Source organism: Sitophilus oryzae, unplaced genomic scaffold (assembly GCF_002938485.1).
Source record: "Sitophilus oryzae breed Bouriz unplaced genomic scaffold, Soryzae_2.0 scaffold_1745_pilon_pilon, whole genome shotgun sequence".
In the NCBI taxonomy this organism is placed as follows: domain Eukaryota; kingdom Metazoa; phylum Arthropoda; class Insecta; order Coleoptera; family Curculionidae; genus Sitophilus; species Sitophilus oryzae.
In genome coordinates, this window is record NW_022146441.1 from 177,977 (window position 1) to 203,484 (window position 25,508).

Sequence of the window (25,508 nt, forward strand, 5' to 3'; positions counted from 1 at the left end):
TTTTTTAGATAATATTGTATTATTTGTAAATATAATTTTTCGAACATTGATACTTGCAAAATATACATATAAATTTTGTGAATGCAAATAATAATACATCACTATTAGTAGATATTGAATGTTTTTTGTTAAATTAGATCGATTTTCAAACTCCAAAATTTAAAATATATTTACATTTTACCCATTATCTTATGTACCTATACATTATTTGTACATTGTAAAACATTTGCTGCATTTGTATGGTTCATAGTTTATTTGCCAAAGTATTTATTACTATAAATAGGTATATATGTTGTAGTTATTAACTGTATATTATGTATATTTCATGTAAACTATATCATTTTTAAAATACAAACCAAAAATCTGAGGAATAATTATGTTTTCCATGTATTCTACAACATATTTATTAATCCGTTATATCTAACTAGCGTGACGTCATAAATCTCGCCCGTAGGCTGATCTTTTAATAGAAGGCACTGACAGTACGTCTGCTCGTTCTGTAGCTACGGGGTATCCGTGAGAGGGGAAACGATATTCTCTCGATGTTTTTCGTAAAAAATTAGACGACGCGTCCCATCAATAAAAGTTCGACAAATTTGCAAGCGGCCAATAAAATGAGTGGGCGGAGCGATTTGCGGTGACGTACTCGTCAAGTCGACGTATAAAATATATTGCTGTTTATTTAAATGTTTTTTGTCCGCATTCCTTTCATAGACACAGATCCAGCTGACGAACTGTACTAGATAAATTTATAAAAACTTTTTGTTTATTTACGATAATTTGTTTAATATTTGTCCACGATCCCACAATTTTTACTTAACCTAATAATAGAATAATTTCAATGACAATAAATTTCACTTTCATGAATATTCAAGACTCATTATTCAGACAACAAGCGTCTTTTAAGATTTTATTTTAATCTATATTTGGAACACGGGCAAACACTGAATACCAAAGTGGGTTTTTGTCGCGTAAGGGCGAAAGTTTGAAGGTCAATAAGGGCCTAAACAAATAGAAAAGCGGCCCTTAGTGACCTTTATAGTCCTTTTATATTTGTATCTTCTCTTTGAACCCATGTTTGTTGGCCTAAATTCAAAGGTACTAACTTAACACACACACACTAACTGATTTTGGATATTCCTGTCAATTTTTAAGAACAAAATGCTTTGATCCTCTGTAAATTTAACCAAGGAACCAAGGATATAAAACAGAAATAAAAATAAATAATATTATACGGTTAGTTCATCTGTTATACAGGGTCCGGCAATAGTGCATTGGGCATCTGTAGCTCCTATAGGATAAAAAAGTTCTAAAGTATATGTACTAGAATGTATCTGAGGAAAATATTTTAACTTCTCTAGGGTGGCTCAAAATGGAACAAACACCCTGTCTATTATTGAATTTTTGGCTTCCTTTTAGATCATTTTACATAATACATATATGAGTAAATATATTTCGATAATTTCAGAGATATTAATAAATAAATTAAAAATATATATTTTTCAACTATTCTTAAAAAAATTATTAAAAATACTAGAACTGTCCTGAAATCAAAACTATATTAGGTATTTACTTAAGATCGTCTGTACTTACTTTGCTTTAAATACGGTAATCGTAACTCATACAGTATGTTCAAAATTCTACGCCAAACTATCTAAAATATTAAATAATTTTTCTTCGTTTTTTTTTAAAAATGAAACAAACTGTATAGTATTTTTTCGAAAGATGGATAATCAAAAAATTAACATTTTTTGTATTGTAAGTATTTCAAAATGTTTAAAGGTTTCGCAGATATTCGCGGTTTTTTTATATTTCATATGGCATTTTCCACAGTAATTTTTTTTCAAAGCCACCCAATGATTCTTCTCTTGAATTTTATCGTTTAAAGAGCCATATGAACTATAAAAAATATTCATTTCTTTACTTTCCATCTCATAAAAAAAATAATATACTGAGTGTTCCATTAAAAAAAACAACAAAGAAAAATTAATTTATATTTTAGAAAGTTTGACGTAGAATTTTGAACACCCTGTATGATTTAAGATTACGATATTTACATCAAAGTAAGTATAGACCATCTAAAATAAATAACCTAATATGATTTTGTCTCCAGGCCAGTTCGTTGTATTTGAAATATTTTTTTTAGTGAAGATTGAAAAATATTTATTTTTTATTTATTTATTAATATCTCAAAAATTATCGAAATATACACACACCGGAAAAGTCTAGGGATATTACAATTTTATCCAGCCATCGTCAGTAATTTTATTATTTGCATTTCTGATATAATAAAATTAAAATAAACAAATAGTTTACAGGACGTATTGGAAATAAAAATGCAAAATTTACCTTGATTTTTATTGAACTCAAAAAAATACACACATTTTTTTTATTCTAAACTGTGAATTAAAAAAAGAAAAGATAAACCCATTTTTACTTAATAAAGGGTATGGCCTCCTCTACTATTCATTACAGCCCTACATCGTCTCTCCATGCTCCTGATCAGGTTGTCGATCACTTCTTGAGGTACAGCCTGCCACGCTGCATTCACGGCCCGAACCAGATCCCTACGAGTTTCACGAGGCATACCCATTCTCAAAATTCTTCTTTGGACCGCGTCCCATACGTGCTCGATGAGGTTGAGGTCAGGAGATTGTGCCGGCCAGGGTAAGATGTTTAATTGATGAGCATTGATAAACTCACTTACCACTCTGGCTGTATGAGGCCGTGCATTGTCATGCATGAAAATGAAGTTTCTCCCAAAATCATTAGCATAGGTCATAGGTAACAGGACAGGCTCAAGAATTAAATCACGATATGTGATTCCTGTTAGAAACCTTTCAAGAAAAACGAGATCGGTTTTTCGGCCTAACTGGACTCCTCCCAAGACCATAACTGTTCCACCTTGATAAGGGTGCACTTCCTGAACATGATCTAACCGAATAAGATTTCCCGGTTCTCTCCATACCCTAAGTCTTTTCGAATCCGGATGAATTCCAAAGCGTGACTCATCCGTGAAGAGAACATTGGCCCATTGTTCATTCGACCACTGAACATGATCTTGAGCCCACAAATATCGTACTTCTCGATTTCCTCTCGTTAAGGGTTGAGCTCTCCAGGGGCGTCTACTTCTTAAGTTGACCTCTCTTAATCTATTGTGAACAGTGTCAGGACTAACGGTTACATTATGTGTTTCCTGGAGAATTAAACTAAGCTCTGGTGCTGTAAGAGTCGGTCGGCGTCGATCATTTAATTGTAAAAAATGATCTTCCTGAGGGGTAGTAATGCGATGTCGCCCTGTGTGCCTTTCTGCAACATCACCACTTTCACGGTAGCGTGCACTTAATCGCGATATTACACCTTGCCTTGTATTTAATGCTCTAGCTACGTTGATTTGGCGCATTCCAGCTTCGAGCATACCCATGGCCCTTAGCATTTCGTCTCTGTTAAGATGTCTACGCTCCATAATGTAGTTTAATACTAAACAGAGTTTTTTGAATGAATTCTGGCCAGTTATCATAAAAACATAGTCAGTACAGGTTAAATTCGAACAATTGATGCTAGGTGCTTTTTATACATTTGACAAAAAATGCACAAACACTTCTGCAAATATCCCAAATTTAGAAATAACGTGTGACTACTTCGTTTCAATCGAAGTAGAAAGAATCGGCCTACAAATATGTGGTTGTTTATTCAAAACATTTATTTTTAACTTTAATAAAATGATATCCCTAGATTTTTCCGGTGTGTGTGTGTATTTACTCATATCTTAGGATTATGTAAAATAATCTGCCAAAAATTCAATAATATACAGGGTGTTTCATTTAAAAAATCATCCCGATCCACTCACACTTTCTTCAGTCACCCTATAGAAGTTAGGTTAGGTCTTTATTCTATGAGCTACAGATGCCCGAAGCACTTTTGCCGAACCCTGTAGATGTGAATCGATTACACGACGTTGTATTTAAGGTAATTTACCTTACACATATATTTAAAACATTAAATTTACTTTACTAAGATTATAAGGTTTCACATATATTCCTTTTTATTTTAATACGTAGTTACCCTTAAAGTTACTAATAACTTGCGTTGGTTCCCCTCATAGAAATGCTCATCCTTCTTTCTGACTTGAACATGACAGCTTCGTTTGAGTTGACAGATGTCCCAGGTCTATGTCTACAACAAAAAAACTATTTATGTAACAAGTTGGGAAATGAATGTGTTTTACACACTCTTTTCGCAACGAATTTCATACAAGATTTATTGCGAAAGCGGATAATTTGGGATTTTCATGCTATTATTATTATTTATTTTTAAACATTTTTTAAAATGTTCTGGTAATCGGTTTCTAAGGCATTGTTTATGCATCGTTTAATGACAAAGTTCTGTCAGGTTCAAACGTTGCCGTATTTCCTACAAAGTTTTGTGAAAAAATGCGTGATAATGACGAGTCTTTGGATGTTCAACAAGCTGCTGAAACTGCGCTATCCACGTAAGCTCCGCGCGCACTGAATAGGTATCGGCGAGAGCGAGCGACACGTAATTTTCAGTTTACGTTGAAATAAATGTAAGCCCGCGCACCGCATTAGATCGGTGCGCTCGGTGCGCTTCGAGCTATCGGCGGTACTCGCGCCATCAGGCGAAATCAGAGAATGCATGGGAGGGGGCGAATAGTCTACGCCGAGCGACTGTTTTTAGTGGTGCGGTTTTACATTAAACATGTCCGATGAATTATTAATCGAAAGTGTACGAGACTATAGCATACTTAATATGCGGTTTTTTATAAAAAAATTCTTACAAGCACGTAACCTATATTGTTTACTACACTTATTCAATAACTGACTTAGAAAACCTTCCGATTAAACCCATTTATTTCTCATCTCGTTTTGATTATATCACATTATTTTGAAAATCGAATTTAAATATCGTCAAAAAACTTATCATATATTATTTTAATTTATATTATTTTATTTTATTTAATTTTTGGTTTGTTTTGACGTTAGTAATAACAGCTGATAAATAGTCATCCTATGTTACTATGTTGATCGCTCCGTAAAAGGTACAAATAGAGAAAATAATATTTATGTTTGAATAAAATATTTGTACATATGTATATCTAATGTATGATAGAAAAAAACGGCGTCCAGTTGGATAGGAAATAACGATTGATGACATTTCCTATATAAATTTACATATAAAATGGCACCGACCTTCATTTCATGGTCATCGCTGATGCCGTTCCTTTTCCATAATACGGTATACTATAAAAACTATTTATATTTTTTATTTTTTCAATTTTCTTTGACTTTTTCATTATATTTTAAGTTTTTAAAATCTTGGTTTTAAGTCAATAGTGAATAAAACGAAACTTGTGTTTACATTTTGGTTAATGATTGACGTTTCGACTAATTTTAATTCGGTCTTCTTTAGAATCTATAATATACAATACAATTTTATCACTAACAATGTGTTTAATATATAATTTTTTCTTACCACAAACGTAGAAAATTATTTATACGTATATTATAGATTTAAAAAGACCGAATTAAAAGTGGTCGAAACGTCAATCTTTAAACAAAATGTAAACCTAAGTTTCGTTCTATTACTGATTTAAAACAAAGATTTTAAAATCTTAAAATAAAAAGCTATATATAAATGTTTGTAATGACACTTATTTAGATTAAAAAACTAAAAATAGAAGTTTTATTTGACTATTTTTCATATCTAGCTTTGTTTTTAAAGAACAAATTAAACCCTTTTGAGTTATACCAAATTTGTTAAAATCGGTCAAGCTAAGAGTCATGTAGTATATTTTATCCCCATCTTCCACTCTATTTCAGTAATTTTATGTGGTTTGTTAAGATCTAAATATATTAATGTGTATTTGGTTAAGATCTAAATAATATCAATTTCCATCATAAAGCATAAAATATAAAAAGTTGCATAAAAATATAAATAGTAATAATACTTTATAATGTTTTGAAATGCCGAATGAATTTGACTAAATTTGAATAAACTTCTCCTCGTCTATGCTCAAATTTATGCTGGTGACGTACTCGCGACCGTCGATCGTGCGACTCCAGTGCGCAGCTACAATCGACTTTCCGACCGGTCGTGCCGCTCGCGCCGTTCGCTCTCGCCGATACCTATTCAGTGCGCGCGGAGCTTTAGTGCCCGAGAAGTCGAAAAACTTATACGAGACTACCCACAACAACCTGGGTCAAAGAAAAACATGTTGAGAATTTCACAGAAAAGGTATTGCTAGCCTATTTCCTGAAGTTATCCACTAGATACCTTGAAGCCGTCAACTCTGTGGAGTAAATATTTGATGCTCCGCACCATGATTTACCTGAACAGAAACGTAGATATTACCAAATTCACAAACCTTCACGTAGAAGCAGAAGCTACCAGCATTGTACAAGAAATTTACTTATTCCGACTCATACAACTTGCATTTCCCTTGGAGACGAAAAGTTGGATGCCTCTTTTGTATTCACTTCAATAATTTAAATAATTGTAACTTTCAGCTTTATAATAAATAAATATTTTCATTGTTTCTAACGTTTCATTTTTTACTTTTAGACACTAGTGCCTAAACAAGTAGTGTCACTTTTAGGTACTACGCTTTCACAAAAATACATTTCTTCTTTCTCTTCTTGCTCAGCCTGGTTCCATCCAGTGTTGGATATAGGCCTCTTCTAGGTTTTTCCATGCTTCTCGATCTCTAGCCAATCTTATCCATTGTCTTCCCGCCACTGCCCTGACGTCATCGACCCATCTCTTTTTTGGTCGGCCCACACTTCTTGTTGTTCCCCTAGGTCTCCATAGGGTTACTTTTTGGGGCCATCGGTCTGGATCCTGTCTTGCCATATGTCCTATCCATTGCCACTTCAGACTTGCCACTCTTTTAACGACATCTATTAATTTTGTTTTTTGACGTATGTGGGTATTCCGTATTTTTTCCCTAATGGTGACTCTCAACATGATTCTTTCCATGGCTCTTTGTGCTACTCGTAGTTGTTCTGCTGTTTTTCGAGTAATTGCCATAGTCTCTAAGCCATACGTAAGCACAGGTAGAATGCAGCTGTCGTAAGCCTTTTTCTTTAGGTTCATGGGCACCTTTTTATCCTTGAAAATATCGCTCATATTTCCAAATGCTACCCATGCCAAATGGATCCTGCGTTTGATCTCCGTATTTTGGTTTTCCTTGCCCAGGTTCATATTATGACCTAAATATATATAATGGTCTACGTTTTTAATAATAACGTTGTCAACGGTAATGTTATGAATATTGTTGCTCATTATCTTGGTCTTCTTCAAGTTCATTTTAACGCCAATTTTCTGGGATTGGTCATTTAGCTCATTTAGCATGGTGTTTAGTTCATGAATGTCAATGCTCAGCAAGACAATATCGTCTGCGAACCTCAGATGGCTAAGGTGTACCCCATCGATGTTTAGACCTCTATTTTCCCATTCTAATTTCTTGAAGACATTTTCCAGGGCCAGTGTAAATAACTTGGGAGAGATGGTATCTCCTTGTCTCACGCCCTTGTGAGTATACTCTGTTTTTTTTTCTCAGGTAAGATTTCGACAGACGATGACAGAAGAAAAGCAGATGACGTCCCATACCAATCTATTTATTTTACTAAAAAAAGTTTCTAATAATTTTTAAGTTATCTATGGATGGGTTTAAATATAAATTCGTCATGCGTCATCTCTTGTTGTTTTTAACCAGTTTTATTGGTTTATTTAAAAAATGACAGATCATATTTCAATTTTATTGGTTTGACGGAACGATGAACGACAAACGAACGCCGATGCGTATGAACTCGCCTTTAGATTTTTGTCATTTTTGACGCTTGTCAAAGTCTTGCCAAATTATAGGTTATAATTTTGTGTCAACTTTTGTTAAATACCCTGCGTTTTGGAATATGATGCATTTTGATTCGTATTATTACGTGTGTTTTGTGTCTTTTGAAGTCAAGTGGAGGAAAAATCGAGTGAAAATTAACTGTAGACCCAGAGCACAGTTTATGGTTAATACTCGCTGCCAGGGCAGAAAGTCTTATACACCAATGAAGTTGCTATCGATAAAGTTTGTATACCATTTCGTCGTAGATAAGTGCATCTTGTATATGGTAGAAGGATCAAACTAAACACATACTAAAAACTGGAGTAGCTGTAAAATATCGATATCACACGATAGGTAAATAATGGATTTTAGTACTGCAGAAAAATAATGTCAAAAGGTACTGGTTTAAAAAAATTAAGATTAAAGTTAATTAATCAACCTTTAAGGTATAAAATTTGGTAGGTGTTATTATTAATAAAATAGTTTGTTTTATTTACCTATGTTGTTTTATTTATTCCTGTGGATTATTACAAATTTGTATTTGTACATAAGTTATATTGATAAATATAATCATAAATGCGGGTAGTTTCATAAAGCTTGAAAGTAAATAATAGTTCTTTTTATATTTTTGGTATGTAGTGTCTTGTTCTTGTTTGTTTTGTATTAACACATACCGTTTTTATTAAATAAAATAACTCGAATACATTTTTCAGTTTTATACAGTTTTTTTCACAATATTTTGAAGTAATCACTTGTCATCTTGTCAATCAAATTTTAAATATATCCTGCTATGCGTTCCAGTTGTACCAACTTATTTCTTTGTAAAATAAAATAAACTACTTTGAAATTAAAATGACAGACACATCTATCACTGTCAAGGATCTTCTCGTTGGATAGACTATAGTATTTTTCCTATTTTGAGGTCATCGTCTAATTTAACTTGGAAGGTTGCACTATCATAGATATTTTTAATAATGGAATAATATCTGGAATCAATTCTCGCGTCCTACTATTCTAGCTGCAATGGAGGACGCGAGAAAATACATTTATTTAAGTTATATATTATACTAGCACTAATTTCAGAGTATAAAAGATTAAATTATTTTAACTATTTTTTGAGGAGCTTAATATATTATTATTATTTAGTTATAGTTTACTTTACCTCCATCTCCAAGATTTGTGGTGAAGATGGCCATCGGTAGAGGCTCTCTCTCTAAACGGTGCAGAATCACCATTAGTTGTAGCGGAATTGTTTTTAAGCTCGTCCTCTTCTTCTAATTCTACCTCTGTCCATCTTCTACCTGAAACAATAACGAAATTATTGATTTATATTGAGAGATTTTAAGAAAACCCCTATATCTTCAATATTATGTGAAAATATAAAATGCTACATATTTTAACGCTAAAAAAGTGTCGACAAACTCATCAGGGACGAGAATATGGGTTATCACTGAAATATTTTTCAAAAAAAAACATGTACGCCACTGATTTTTTTCTTTTGATATCAAAATTGTGTATATAGGCCGTTTAACGACAATTAAAAGTTATCTCTTGATATTTAGTCGAATTCGACCCCCTTGATGAGATAAACGCAATTTTATTTTATCCACAGTTAATAAAATTAACATAAAAATAAAATTAATAAATTATATATTTTACCTAATTTATTGTTAAATATTATTACTATTACATATTATTACTATTAGTCCAACCTACAGCAATTTCAAATAAAAAAATTTTAATACTCTGAAAATTCATATTTTATATCGTTTTTAATATTTTTTATCCCTTTTAACTGGCAGAAAAATCCCCCCCGAGATGTTTTCATCCCTTTTTTAACGTGTATTTCAAGAGGAACAATTTAATTTTCACTTTTTTCGGTAGAACTCTTCGCCAGGAACGAAAAAAACAGTTTTTCGAGACCCTTTTCCCCGATTTTCAAGCATGAACAAACAAACATCAACAGGTCTGCTTTTGTCGTGAGCTTCTAACAAAACAAGGAAAAAAATGCCGAATTTCTGCGGTTTGCTGATTCAGCAAGAAGAAAATAGGAAATAGGAAAATGTAAAAATACGTGTTTTTCTTTTATTTGATTCTATAGAAAAAAGGAAAAAAGAATGGAAACAGCTTGATTATTTGGTTTCCTTTTCAAAAGTAACATAAATGTGTTCAATGTAACAATATACAGGGTCCGGAGATCAGGGTCCGACGCCGGAGTGCGTCGGGCATCTGTAGCTCCTATAGAATTAAAAAACTTGTGAATTTTCTTTAAGAGAAGAATTTACTTAAACCTTACCGTTTTTGAAATATTTTCAATTTTGTGAATTTGCAGTAAAAATTTTAAGGCTTCATTTTTCTAAGGGTATCAAAGTTTTTAATACTAAATATTTACTGAAGTTTATTTACTGATCAGTTATTGTGTTGCAATAATAAAAATAATACTACCTTATACAGAGTGTCTAAAAATTTATTTTAAATAATTATTAGCTTCAAACGGCAATAACTTGTTTAATTTAAATGGAACACCCTGTATATTTTACGAGAATCAGATGCACAATTTAATTGTCTATCAAATTATATTATACCATTTTTTACCTATCTCTTTAAGTTTCCGTAGAAAATGCATTTTCTTGTAATTTAGAACTTATTTATCAACATACCCATGGACTATTGACATTTTAGATTATTTTTAAAGATGTACCAAATTTTTAAAGAGTACAGATACTAATATTGTCGATATAATTCGTTTATTTCATTAAAAAATAAAAAAAAGCTGTTTAAATATTTGTTAAAGAGGATCAATTAATATGATTCCAGTATTCAAACTACATTAACTGACTGTTTGCGTTGATTAATAATTGCTCCAAATACTAAAAAACTGAATTTTGTATGGGCATTAGACAGTGTGATAAAAAGTAACACCTTAAAAATGATATTTCATTTTTTAATAAATGCTTATTTATAACAACAGAGACTTTAATTTGATAACTTATTATTATATTGATTTCTGACTCAAATCCACATTTATTTATAATAATTTATTAACGAACACAATTAAGTATGTAATTAATTAGTATATAGGCGGAAATAATGGTGTTATATTTAATTAATGGAATACTCTTTTATAAAGATTTAAATAGTTTTCTTTTTGCATACAAATGGGCTAGTAATATTATGGTTTTGCTAAAAACGATAATATTACTAGTCTGTACATTTTGTACATTTGTTGCTTTAAAAACAATCTAAAATGTCAATATTCCATGGATATATTGATAAATGAGGTCTAAATTATAAGAAAATGCATTTTCTACGAAAACTTGAAGGGATAGGTAAAAAATGGTATAATACAATTTGATAGACAATTTAATTGTGCATCTGATTCTCCTAAAATATACAGGGCATTCCATTTAAATTAAAGAAGTTATTGCCGTTTGAAGCTAATAATTATTTAAAATAAATTTTTAGACACTCATCTGTATAAGGTAGTATTATTTTTATTATTGCAACACAATAACTGATCAATAAATAAACTTCATTAAATATTTAGTATTAAAAACATTGATACCCTTGGAGAAATGAAGCTTTAAAATTTTTACTGCAATTTCACAAAATTGAAAATATTTCAAAAACGGTAAGGTTTAAGTGTAATAAACCTTAATCAAATGTACCTTTATTTTAATCGTAGAAACTAAAAATGTAATAATATACAGGGTGTTCCATTTAAAAAAAACAACTTTGATATTTTTTATTTATTTGGGACACTCTGTATCTTGTAAAAATATTTTTAAATTGTAGCTCTAATAGTCCTTCAACGAACCCCAAACTTACAATTTGTAAAAATCTCATCGTTTAGCTACAATACTCCGTGTCGTATGTGGTGAACAACCCTGTATATTTTTCAGTTTTTCTTTAAAAAATTATTACAAATAAAAGAACTGTCCCAAAATCAAAACTATATCAGGTATTTACTTTAGACGGTCTATACTTACTTTGCTATAAATATCTTAATCTTAAATCATACAGGGTGTTCAAAATTCTACGACAAACTTTCTAAAATATAAAATAATTTTTCTTCGTTTTTTTTAATGGAAACACCCAGTATATTGTTTTTTATTAGATGGAGAATTAAAAAATGAACATTTTTTGTATTGGGAGAATAAAATTTCTGAGAGAGTAAAACTGCTAATTACCTAATATTCCGCTGGGTCTGCAGCTGTATGGAATTAAAGAACTGGGAGATACAGCAACTGAGCACAAAAGCTTATTTGAATCTGGACTTTCTGGATCTTTGTCGCTTCCAGACCTTTTCAGTTTGCTTGGATTCTTTCCCAGGACCCTCCAAAATATACAGGTGTCCCTAAAAACATTCCACACCTAAAAAAATACATATCTTGATCATTATAATAAATTAATAATCTATACTAATATATAAAATCCTTAAGTGACTGACATACTGATTAATCACGATCCTGCTCAAACCACTCAACGTAAGAAGCTCAATTTTAGCATACAGGTTGATTCTAGGGTGTAAAGGTTCGATAAGAAGGGATTTTTCAAAATTCCAGTTCCAAGAGGGTGAAACCAACCCTCAAATATTACAATATTTTTTATTTAAAAAACGGTAAAGTTTCCGAAAAAACGCTTAAACACGTATATTTTATTTTGTTTTTTACATATTTTACAATTTTTTAAAAATGTATACAGGGTGTTTCAAAAAATCTGGTCATTGATTAATCACGATCCTGCTTAAAGCGCTTGACGTAAAAAGCTGATTTTTGGAAAACTGATTGACTTTAGGGTGTAGAGGTTCGATAAGAAGGGATTTTTCGAAACTCGAATTCTAAGGGGGTGAAACCACCCCTCAAATATTAGAATATTTTTTATTTAAAAACCGGTGAGTTTTTCGGAAAAACTCTTAAACACGTATATTTGATTTTGTTGTTTTACATATTTTAAGATTTTTTAAAAATATATACAGGATGTTTCATAAAATATGACCATTGAAATCACGATTCTGCTTAAACTGCATGACGTTTAAAGCTGATTTTTGGCAAACGGATTGACTGTGGGTGTAAAGGTTCGATAAGGGGGGGTTTCTCGAATCTCAAATTCCAAGAGGGTGAAAACGCCCATCAAATATTACAATATGTGTTATTTAAAAAACGGTTAGTCTTTCGGGAAAACGCTTGGACCCGTATAATTTATTTTGTTTTTTTACATATTTTGAAATTTTTTTAAAAAATCATACAGGGTGTTCCAAAAAGTTGGGTAACTTCTTAACCACGATTCTGCTTAAACTGCTTGACGTAAAAAGCTTATTTTTGGCAAACGGATTTTTCGAAAGTCAAATTCCAACCAGATGAAACTACCCCTCAAATATTACGAAGTTACATAATAATATCGCCATATTGTTTTTTCTCATGTTGACATAAATGTGAGAAAATTTTATCCAGTTTGTATGTTAATGGAAATTCTTGCTTTGCTTTATCATCTCCATTACAAATGATTAATTCGACGCGAACGAAGTCGCGGGTACACGCTAGTTGTCTAATATATCGTCACAAAACCAGCCCAGCTCTAACAAAACGAAGGGCCCAACTCTAGTACTGAAGATTTTCATAACGAAATTCGATGTCAAAAACTAATTAAGTAGATGCTTCCGGTTCGCGCTGAATTTGAGCCTAATTGCATTGTTTTTGTTGTTGCGTCACTCACCTGTTCTATGCTTTCTCTTACAGATATCTCGTGAAAACACACGCATCCAATTTCTTTGCTCCGCTTCTGACCATCTTCTAAGGTTACCATTCGATCTTCGACCTGAAAACGGACTATTTATACAGGCTGGTCAAGTTTTCCGTAACAGAATTTGAAAAATTTAGTCAATTTATCAGTCAAAAATGTCATTTTTGACCTATAAGAACGTTTTTTCTATGATATGCAAGAAAAAAACATATATATATAAACGGGATTTGGTTTAAGTATTTAATACTCATTTCCAACTACAGCCTATTGCTGCCTTCCCGTTACCCTACGCCACACATCTCGATTTAGAGCGTCATCAGCTTCTAGGTTACGAGCTTCCATTGCTTCCGTAACCGTTCCGTTCCAAGATTTTCTAGGTCTACCTCTCTTTCTTCTGCCCTGGGGAGCCCATTGAAAAACTATTTTTGGCCACCTGTTCTCCGGCATACGCAGAACATGTCCAAACCATTTTAAGCTGGATTTTTCGATTCGATCCAGTACTGTCTCCTCCGATGCATTCATGATACGCCTGACCTCGATGTTTGTCTTTTTTTCCATCCTAGATATACCTGCACTTCTTCTAAGGTAGTCCATTTCAACAACTTGGATTTTGCGCTTCGCGTCTGCACTCAGAGTCCACAGCTCTGAACCATAGCAAAGAACTGACTCCACCAATGTTCTTCCAAGTCTCTTTTTAGTTGTTGCAGATAAGTTTCGGTCCCACCAGAGGCTGTTAAGACATCCAATAACTTGTTTGCTCTTCTGAATTCGGGTTTGTATTTCTTCTTTGCCCAAACCCTCATTGTTGATAGTAGCACCCAGGTATTTAAATTTGTCTACTTGTTGGATCTGGACGTTATCATTAATGAAGACTTCAAAACAAGCGTTGGAATTGACAGCTAAGTATTCGGTCTTCTTTAGACTAACCTGAAGTCCCCATTTGTTGTATTCTTGATAAAGCCTCTTAGTCATGAACTCTAGATCGTATGAGTCCTGCGCAATCACGACCTGATCGTCTGCAAAGCTCAGGGTAAATAGTGTGTTGTCCCCAATAGGTATTCCCATACCTTGACATTTTGTCTTCCATTCCCTTAGGGCTACTTCGACGTAAGCGTTGAAGATCAGAGGAGATAAGCTGCATCCTTGTCGCAACCCTTTTGTGGTGTTAATTGGATTAGATAGCCTGTGTCATAACTTAACGTACGATTCATTTTCTTTATATAGCTCTTTTATTATCTTAAGCAAAGGTCTATCTACTTCTAAGATATTCAAGACTTCCCATATCTTGCTGCGGGGAATAGAGTCGTACGCTTGCTCAAAATCAATAAATGCTAGATGGACTTCTTGATCTACTGCTATCTTTTTTTCCATCACCTGCTGCAGGACAAAAAGGTTATTTGTGCAAGATTTCCCCGGTGTGAATCCGCTTTGGTCTTCCGAGATTTTGTCACCAATACTGTCCCTGAGCCTACCCTGTAACACCTTTCCAAAAAGTCTGTTGACCGAACTGTTAATGCTTAGGCCTCTATAACAAGTGGGGTCGTTACGATTTCCCTTTTTAAAGATGGACACTATGTGAGCCACTCGCCATTCTCGGGGTAGTTTACTTTGCAGGCAGCATTGGTTAAATAGCTCTGCCAGACGCCAGCGTAGTCTTTGGGTTCCACACTTTAACAATTCGGCTACAATATTACCAGGACCTGGTGACCGTCCATTTTTCATTCTTTTGAAACTTTGATGTACTTCTCTTTTGCTTATCATTAAAGTGCCTGCAAGGTTGTTCTCATCTTCTACTGCTCGGAATTCTGGTCGGTTTTCTGTCAGTAATTCTGCATAGTAGTTGCGCCATTTTTCTATATCCATTCTATTCAAGAGCTTGTCCGTTTGATTGGTTTTCATTTGTCGGATTGTTCTCCATACCTCAGTACTCCGTGCGCCCCCTATTAGGCTTTCCACTTGCTGGCACCTTCTTTCCCAAATATCTGTTTTTCCTACCTTAATGGCGGCTCGTACCTCTCTATTTTTTTTTCTTGTAATGACTCCAGTTAGTATCAATTCGGTCTGAGAGCCATTTTTGATCTTTTTTTTTGAGAAAAAAACATAATTTCTGTTAACATTTACCACTATTCTGATGCATACAATATAAAATTCAAAAATAAACATCCAAATTCGATATACAGGGTGTCCCGGGCTGTAAAATTTGATAAATATTTGTGTGTAGTATCTTTAACTTCGTAAAAAAGTAGCACAGTAATGTGAAAATCATATCTGTGAATACAAATTCGAGGTACGAGCATAGGTATCTCGGTAACCGTAATAGGTACGAGCATAGTTAAATTGGGACAAAGTTGCGCTTTGGGATGTTCACACAATGCCATCAAAAAAGTTTTAAAAATCCCAAGGATTGCTGAGTTTTTTGGATAAAAAGTATTTTTTTGAAAATCAATTTTATTTTTTCCTGTCGTCACTTTTTAGAAAATCAAAAAACTAATTGGACATCCTCATAGCCACTTTATTAGGGCTATCTGGCAGTATTTTTAGATCTTCAAATTAGCTGATATTTTGTGAGATACAGAGGTCAACTTAATCTTTTTAAATACGGACCTGCATTTTTTATTTCTGGTTTTGAAAGATCTTGGTCTTCTGAGTACAATGATATGCCACACTATACTTTTTTAGTCTCGGACATTTGAACACAATTTATTTAAACTAATTTCAAGTCCCAATATAATATAATAATATAATTTGTAGCACCCTGGATACTCATAAACGAGAAACAACCATAAACACACGAAAATGGGACACCCTGAACATCTTTATTTCAGAAAAATGCCACAAATAAACTCAAATAAGTACCTGATCTGTCTTATTACCGACTAGAACCACTGGGACATCACTTAATGGATCTTTGGTACTGGTAGTTATCCTTTTCTTCCTTTTATTGTAGTTTATCAAGAATTTCAGCCTGTAGCACTCATCAAACGAGCATTTATCTGTTACGGAGTACATTAGAATAAATGCTTCTGCCCAGCGAATGTTAGCTTCCAAACCACAGCATTCGTATTCCTAAAAACAAGAAATTCAATTGTATACAGGGTTTTCCAGGCTGAGCATTCATTAGCAGTTTCTAGAGAACTAAAATATCTAGATCGGAGATTTTTTGCACGTCGTTGTTTCACAACAAGATCTATCGATTAAAAATATTTTCAACATGGCGGCACTTCCGGAAATACCGAAAGTTGACAGCAACTTTCTTATTTTAAATGGGTGTCCCCATTTTTTATTGCATAGTTCAATTCTCTGTAAAATTTTATGAATTTTGATATTAAATACTCTATATGTAACATTAACCGTTTTCGAGAAAAAAAATATTTAAAATTTTTGGGCGAAAAAAACTTCCTCTGTCAAAAAAATGTGTATAGCCTAAACGTGGAATTTAGTGATTACCACAGCCACTGTGACATAAAGAGTAGAAGACATGTGGCTGTCTATTTCAAAAATTAAATTGATCAAATGTCATATAATAATAGTAACAGCTGTCAACTGAGCGATAAAAAATTATCATAGTTTCATAGTTGTCGATTTTTGAAAGAAATCTGTACATGTATATTATTTCGTGTATTTTTCATTTTATTGATTTTATGGAAAGCACTGTTCATTAAAATGTTGTATCCTATGCTATAGGGCTTGTTTCTCTCTACAATTTCCTGTCTCACAATGTACCGTTTGTGACCAGGAAGTCTCATAGTTTCATAGATGTCGATTTTTGAAAGAAATCAGTACATGTATATTATTTCATGTATTTTTCATTTTATTGATTTTATGGAAAGCACTGTTCATTAAAATGTTGTATCCTATGTTATAGGGCGTGTTTCTCTCTACAATTTCCTGTCTCACAATGTACCGTTTGTGACCAGGAAGTCTCATAGTTTCATAGATGTCGATTTTTGAAAGAAATCAGTACATGTATATTATTTCGTGTATTTTTCATTTTATTGATTTTATGGAAAGCACTGTTCATTAAAATGTTGTATCCTATGTTATAGGGCTTGTTTCTCTCTACAATTTCCCTGTCTCACAATGTACCGTTTGTGACCAGGAAGTCTCATAGTTTCATAGATGTCGATTTTTGAAAGAAATCAGTACATGTATATTATTTCGTGTATTTTTCATTTTATTGATTTTATGGAAAGCACTGTTCATTAAAATGTTGTATCCTATGTTATAGGGCTTGTTTCTCTCTACAATTTCCTGTCTCACAATGTACCGTTTGTGACCAGGAAGTCTCATAATTTCATAGATGTCGATTTTTGAAAGAAATCAGTACATGTATATTATTTCGTGTATTTTTCATTTTATTGATTTTATGGAAAGCACTGTTCATTAAAATGTTGTATCCTATGTTATAGGGCTTGTTTCTCTCTACAATTTCCTGTCTCACAATGTACCGCTTGTGTCCAGGAAGGGTTCATAGTTTCATAGTTGTCGATTTTCGAATGAAATCAGTACATGTATATTATTTCGTATATTTTTCATTTTACTGATTTTATGGAAAGCACTGTTCATTAAAATGTTGTATCCTATGTTATAGGGATTGTTTCTCTCTACAATTTCCTGTCTCACAATGTACCGTTTGTGTCCAGGAAGGGTTCATAGTTTCATAGTTGTCGATTTTCGAAAGAAATCAGTACATGTATATTATTTCGAATATTTTTCATTTTACTGATTTTATAGAAAGCACTGTTCATTAAAATGTTGTATCCTATGTTATAGGGCTTGTTTCTCTCTACAATTTCCTGTCTCACAATGTACCGTTTGTGTCAAGGAAGGGTTCATAGTTTCATACTTGTCGATTTTCGAAAGAAATCAGTACATGTATATTATTTCGTGTATTTTTCATTTACAAATATTTTTTTTTTCAAATGGAAACCCACTCTTTTTACTTCACTACCGAAAAGGTTTTCCAATCCGTTACTTTTTCATTAAAGATGTTCCTATACCCAAAATAAATCGTTTTTAAGCTATTTAAGATTTAGTGTTAAAGCGTACATTTTTCTTGATTTTAACCAGCAGCCTATGACTTTAAACGTCAAGTGATGTAAAATAATCGACGTGGCCATGACCTAGATATTGTGGTTCTCTAGAAACTTCTAATGTACGCTCAGCCTGGGACACCCTGTATACTACTACTGTATGCGTCTATTTTACTTTAATAACTAGTCATAAAAACTTCTGGGAGTCGTATTCATAATGGTAAAGTACGTCTGCTGGATTTGTGTCTATGAAAGGAATGCGGACAAAAAAACATTTAAATAAACAGCAATATATTTTATACGTCGACTTGACGAGTAGGTCACCGCAAATCGCTCCGCCCACTCATTTTATTGGCTACTTGCAAATTTGTCGAATTTTTATTGACGGGATACGTCGTCTATTTTTTAGGAAAAACATCGAGAGAAATATCGTTTCCCCTCTCACGGATACCCCGTAGCTACAGAACGGACAGACGTACTGTAATATAAAAATCTGCAATTGAAGACATAAAGTTTTCAATAACAAGTAGACAAACTATACAGTTGAAAATAATATTTATAATTTAAGTAGATCTTTATTTGTGTTTATTCTTTTGCATCAAAAGATGTTTATGCTGAAAGTTAAAAGGGAAAAATCCCCTTGAGACAGTGTCTTACTGTCTACGTCTTTTATATAAAAGGAGAATTGGCAAAGCTCCTAAGAATATAAGCCGGTTTTTTTAAGTTACTAGCAAAAATGTACAGGGTGGTCGAAATCGGTCTGTTTTAACAGAGAAAACCTATTTCCTGACTAGATAAAGCACAACCGACATAGATGTCATGGGCTCGATTTCTGAGACACGTTTAACGGCGTAAACCGTCTGTTGATATTTTCACTTCCAACTGAGATACGGGGTCTTTTTGAATTTTTTACCATTTGGAAAATTGCTCATAACTTTTGTGTTTCCCGGAATAATAAAATTCTGTAAAAACGTTCTTAAGGCACTTTTTTAAGCACAATCCAGTGGCGTAGTCAGTTTTTTTTCTATACATGCTCTTTGTGTCAGAAATAATAAAAAATATAATTTTCTAAATGGAAATCATAGTTGGCGATGAACTTAAAAAAAATGCTGGCGTTTAACCCTTTCCAACGATGTAAAGTTATAGGTATCTGTTTCTAATAATGAGAGAAATATTAGGTTTTTGCCTAATTATTTTTTATCACAATTTAATATTCTATATTATTATTTATTTGCATAATTAAAGACTTTTGAGAAGGTAAATTACCATTCTATATTAGTATTAGTAATTACAATTGAAATCTACACAATAAACAAAGAACAAAGCTAAAAAGTATTTTTTGAGTGACGAATATAGTTTTCTACAAAGAGTCATTGAAATCGTCAAAAGTTACAACGATTTATTAGGCAAACTGGTGCAGTAAGTCCGAAAACTTGCCTAGATATATAAACTGTATACACCATATCTATGATGAAAATCGTCGAGAAAAAAGTTTCTCAAATATCAAGGGAGAAAATGATTAAATATAAGATTAGTTTTGTGTGTGGGATAAAAATAGAACTCTTTCTGTCAAATTCACTTTATTGGCTCACGTTTTTGAATTGTCTCAATGAAAATAAAGAACGTCTCATGGGCCTACTGTAAGAAAAACGAAGTTAGTAAACAAACATGAGAAAATCCTTCAGATAAAATTAGTTTTTTCGTGGTAGAAGGAAGATAATTGATAATAGTTCATTTTTTAAGCCAAATATTTAGGCAATGTACATAAATGTGTCTAAATTATAGCATTTCCTATTAGATATTTAGCATATTAAAATACAGGGTGGAAAAATAATCAAAACATACCGGAGGTTGTCCAGCCGTATCCAAAATTTCAAAATAAACCATCTCATTGTCTATGACAGTGTGAAAAGAATAAATCTTCTCTAAAGTAGGATCGTATTCTCCGATATATCGTTTCGTTATAAATCGTACAACCATAGCTGAAACATGAGAAAATAACATATACAGTGCGACTAAATAAAAGCAGTGTTAATGTAGGCGTAGTAGTAACAATTTTGTAAATGGCTCTAAGTCAGTACTTCAAAAAGAAGTAATTGTTAAAAAAAAACAATTTTAAGGCATAGCAACTGTTAAAATTGCCTTATATCTATCAAAAATAGTAGATAAAATAGTACTTTAAGCGCCAGGGTAGATTAAATGGTACTTTAACAGCGAGGATAGGTTAAAAACATGGTACAAAGAATACAAGGTATGATATTGCCCAGGTTCATGGTACAAAGAATACAAGGTATGATATTGCGCAGGTTGGTCGCTACGTCACAGGTGATAACAGGCGCTATTGGTCAGCACGCTCCGCGCGCCAGTTCAAATCGTCAAGATATTGTTATAAACCTGTTTTTTTGTTTATATACCGTCATTGAATTATCGCTAAGCAAGTTACTGTGGAGCAGTGCGTAAGGAGTCGGGCTAGGAAGCGAGATACCGGGTTCGAATCTCGGCCGGGACATAACTTTTTATTTATTTTATAAATACTGTTGTATTCTATAGTTTATTTTTGTAGTATAAAAAAAAGAACTATTTATTCTGTTATTTTTAATCTCCGGTATTAATACAAATTGATTGTTGGTACAATACCTCATTTAATATAAAATAATATTCTACTTTTTTTAGAAATGTATCAGGCCCTAATTGTACCTAAAAGTAATATAATTTTTAGTGATATACCATATTGTAAACTATTTAATATTTCAGTCACTTAAAAAGTTAATTTGCATTGAATAATTGCCTACCATTAAAGGAAATTTGAGCTATATAATCCTTGATGGTCATATTCTGGGTATGCAAATACTTCCTCTAAATTTTGGGTTTCGTTCAACCGATTTATTCTCAAAACCTGAAACATCTACATATAAAAAGAAGCACAGGTCACTAATTATAATAGACTTCACCCTTGGAATTACTTCTATCACAATTACAATACATTCATCTGCATTGGCATTTTCTACTTTTCGATGGGAAACTTCAACTTCCCAACATTTTTTAAATGATGTAACAATTCCTCTTGTGGTTACTTTTCCATAGATATCCTCATCTCTGTCCTCATGTGAATTCAGAGGCAATGAACATGAAAATTATTTACCATAAACATCGCAAACTAAAAACCTAATAAACAATTTTATACCGAATATAGAAATAAATTTAGTATTCTTACCTATTATTATCGTCCAAATCCATGTTAATAGATAATTATTTTTAAATATATTTTTGGAACTGCTGGTTTTAGTAATTATTAAATTAAACGAACTAAAAAGTCTTAAAAATAAACAATTCTTAACCATAACCCCAAAAAATGCAGATCTCCTGTCAACTTTCTTTATTTTTTATTTATTCATTATTTTCCTAGTGACGTCACAGGTGGTATGCGCGAACTGAACGAAATTGGAGCCGCTATCGATCATACCTTGTATTCTTTGTACCATAACTCAAAACTGGCAACTAAAGAGATAGCTTTATTTATTTGTCAATTAGCAAATTATTTTTTCTACTCGTAATAAATTCCTTGAAATAATAATTTCTGATAATTTTTTTAAACGTAACTCGCTATGAAAAAAAAATTGTTTTATACATGACAATAAAATTCCATTATCGTCTTGTATAAAAAATAACTATAATTTTAATTAAAAGAACGATTAAAAAGTTATTAGTGTGTTGTTTACCTGATTTCCCTACGCCTGCTTGACCCAATATCATGACTTTCAAGGTTTTTGGTTTGGGATAGAGTCCCAATTTGGCCAGTGACAGCTTTGGCGATGTGGCGTTCATTTTGTTTGATCTGGAATTGAAAAAATAATAAACATTAAAACCGATATAACAACGAAAAATAAAATAATAAACATTTAACTCATTTTCTGTTGATATAAACACCCAGAAACTACGCCAATGACAAATCTCTAAAAATGGATTGTAGTAGTAAGCCTGTAAATAAACAAACAGTTTGTTTCCATTTTGTTTGCATAGACTCGATCAAAACAAATCAATTTATATTGGTTAACCTGTTATAGTCAATCTATAAATCTTATTTCTCTGAGCTCATTAGAGTTTATGTCTTTTTTATTGAAGGTCGCTTAATAAACCCGTTCAAAATGCGTAAAATAATGCTATTTACTAAATCTCGTAGAAAATTAAAGAAAAAAATGACATAAATTCAGGAATTTGCTGTTTTCTGAGAAGCTTTTTCATAGGAAACTAAACCAAAACAAAACTATAACTTTATTATTAGGCTTTTTGTGGTGATTAATGGAAACTGAAAACGCTTGATAAGCTGTTTCAGTTGGACCCACACTTCTCTGCATGTAATTAATTATACAGGGTTGTTCACCACATACGACACGGAGTATTGTAGCTAAACGATGAGATTTTTACAAATTGTAAGTTTTGGGTTCGATGAAGGACTATTAGAGGTACAATTTAAAAATAATTTTACAAGATACTAAGTTGTATTTTTTTAAATGGAACACCCTGTATATTATTACATTTTTAGTTTCTACGATTAAAATAAAGGTAAATTTGATTAAGGTTTATTATACTTAAACCTTACCGTTTTTGAAATATTTTCAATTTTGTGAAATTGCAGTAAAAATTTTAAGGCTTCATTTCTCCAAGGGTATCAAAGTTTTTAATACTAAATATTTACTGAAGTTAATTTACTGATCAGTTATTGTGTTGCAATAATTTTTGGACTATTGTCTTTTTAGATTATTTTTAAAGATGTACCAAATTTTTAAAGAGTACAGATACTAATATTGTCGATATAATTCGTTTATTTCATTAAAAAATAAAAAAAAAACTGTTTAAATATTTGTTAAAGAGGATCAAATATGATTCCAGTATTCAAACTACATTAAATGACTGTTTGCGGTGATTAATAATAATTGCTCCAAATACTAAAAAACTGAATTTTGTATGGGCATTAGACAATGTGATAAAAAGTAACACCTTAAAAATGATATTTCATTTTTTAATAAATGCTTATTTATAACAACAGAGACTTTAATTTGATAACTTATTATTATATTGATTTCTGACTCAAATCCACATTTGTTTATAATAATTTATTAACGAACACAATTAAGTATGTAATTAATTAGTATATGGGCGGAAATAATGGTGTTATATTTAACTAATGGTATACTCTTTTATAAAGATTTAAATAGTTTTCTTTTTGCATACAAATGGGCAAGTAATATTATCGTTTTGCTAAAAACGATAATATTACTAGTCTGTACATTTTATACATTTGTTGCTTTAAAAACAATCTAAAATGTCAATATTCCATGGATATATTGATAAATGAGGTCTAAATTATAAGAAAATGCATTTTCTACGAAAACTTGAAGGGATAGGTAAAAAATGGTATAATACAATTTGATAGACAATTTAATTGTGCATCTGATTCTCCTAAAATATACAGGGCATTCCATTTAAATTAAAGAAGTTATTGCCGTTTGAAGCTAATAATTATTTCAAATAAATTTTTAGACACTCTGTATAAGGTAGTATTATTTTTATTATTGCAACACAATAACTGATCAATAAATAAACTTCGTTAAATATTTAGTATTAAAAACATTGATACCCTTGGAGAAATGAAGCTTTAAAATTTTTACTGCAATTTCACAAAATTGAAAATATTTCAAAAACGGTAAGGTTTAAGTATAATAAACCTTAATCAAATTTACCTTTATTTTAATCGTAGAAACTAAAAATGTAATAATATACAGGGTGTTCCATTTAAAAAAATACAACTTAGTATCTTGTAAAAATATTTTTAAATTGTAGCTCTAATAGTCCTTCAACGAACCCCAAATTTACAATTTGTAAAAATCTCATCGTTTAGCTACAATACTCCGTGTCGTATGTGGTGAACAACCCTGTATAGCTATGCGGCCAAGCCACACAGAGCATACTCGATTTTTTGTGGGGTACAGAAATGGAAAATGTATTAAGCAACCCGTTGGCATTAATACTTCAGGGAAAATGCCGTATAAAATAGCATTGTTCCTAAGTCTTCCAAATCCACAACAATACACTGGACATTGTTTCCCTAGATCGTCTGCGTCGTTGCTTGCAGATTCAGGAGTGGATTTATTAACTGTTAAAAGTCATGGTGGTTGGCGCTCTAACACAGTGGCAGAGAGCTATATAGAAAATTCCAAAGAAAATAAGAAAAAAGTGTCATGTAATATTTTGGGTAAGATTTCTGACAATGATGGGTCTTCAACAAGTTCAAGCACTCAGGAAATAAATTTACTTTCTAAAAATTCAACTCACCTGTAATCGTCTGGAACTAATTTAACCAACTGTACTGATATTATAATTAATGTTTACAATAAATAAACGTATTTAGGTACCATTTTTTGCTTGTTTCTTATTTTAAAATTTGCGTGTATATGAATTCATAATAGCACTAGTGCTATTATGAAAGCCATAATGACATCCAAATGACAATGGCATTGTCGTAGATTAAATTATTTTTTTTTCATTTTATACTCTGGAAAAAAAGTTGGTAGACACCAAAATTCTCTCCAAGTATGAGCTCTTTATTTTAATAGGAAGGTCCTCCACCTTTCTGTTTTCTATTTTTTTCAAAAAAAGAAAAATTCATATTTCTGTATCTACTATTTTGAAAAAATATCTTGTTTTACATATTTATAGGAAATTCAATTCTCTACAAAAAAGGTTTCTTACAATTTTTTTGTAAACCTCGCCGTTCGAAAGTTATTAAAGGTTGAAGTTTGATTATTTTAAGTCAGTGTTCTTTTTTCTTATGAATTTTATAACTGGTTAACAAAAAATAAAGATTTGTAGAAAATTTACTG

General features: G+C 31.9%; 1 protein-coding gene across 2 annotated transcripts in view; it reads right to left on the reverse strand.

Annotated features, from left to right (window-relative positions):
- Window positions 1–3,820: 3,820 nt before the first annotated feature.
- Window positions 3,821–25,508, reverse strand: part of LOC115882044 (ras-like protein 3) — a 32,800-nt gene continuing 11,112 nt past the window's right edge. Inside the window, exons 1-8 of one of the 2 annotated variants that reach the window (XM_030899867.1) lie at window positions 24,961–25,048; window positions 22,347–22,462; window positions 20,473–20,609; window positions 16,451–16,660; window positions 13,568–13,669; window positions 12,043–12,226; window positions 9,015–9,153; window positions 3,821–4,176 (exon numbers count right to left, since the gene is read on the reverse strand). In XM_030899867.1, coding sequence (XP_030755727.1) covers window positions 4,077–4,176; window positions 9,015–9,153; window positions 12,043–12,226; window positions 13,568–13,669; window positions 16,451–16,660; window positions 20,473–20,609; window positions 22,347–22,452 — 978 coding nt within the window. In that variant the 5' untranslated portion in view covers window positions 22,453–22,462; window positions 24,961–25,048 and the 3' untranslated portion in view covers window positions 3,821–4,076. Of the gene's footprint in view, window positions 4,177–9,014; window positions 9,154–12,042; window positions 12,227–13,567; window positions 13,670–16,450; window positions 16,661–20,472; window positions 20,610–22,346; window positions 22,463–24,960; window positions 25,049–25,508 lie in introns of those variants that run through there. The other variant, XM_030899865.1, reaches the window with a different exon arrangement.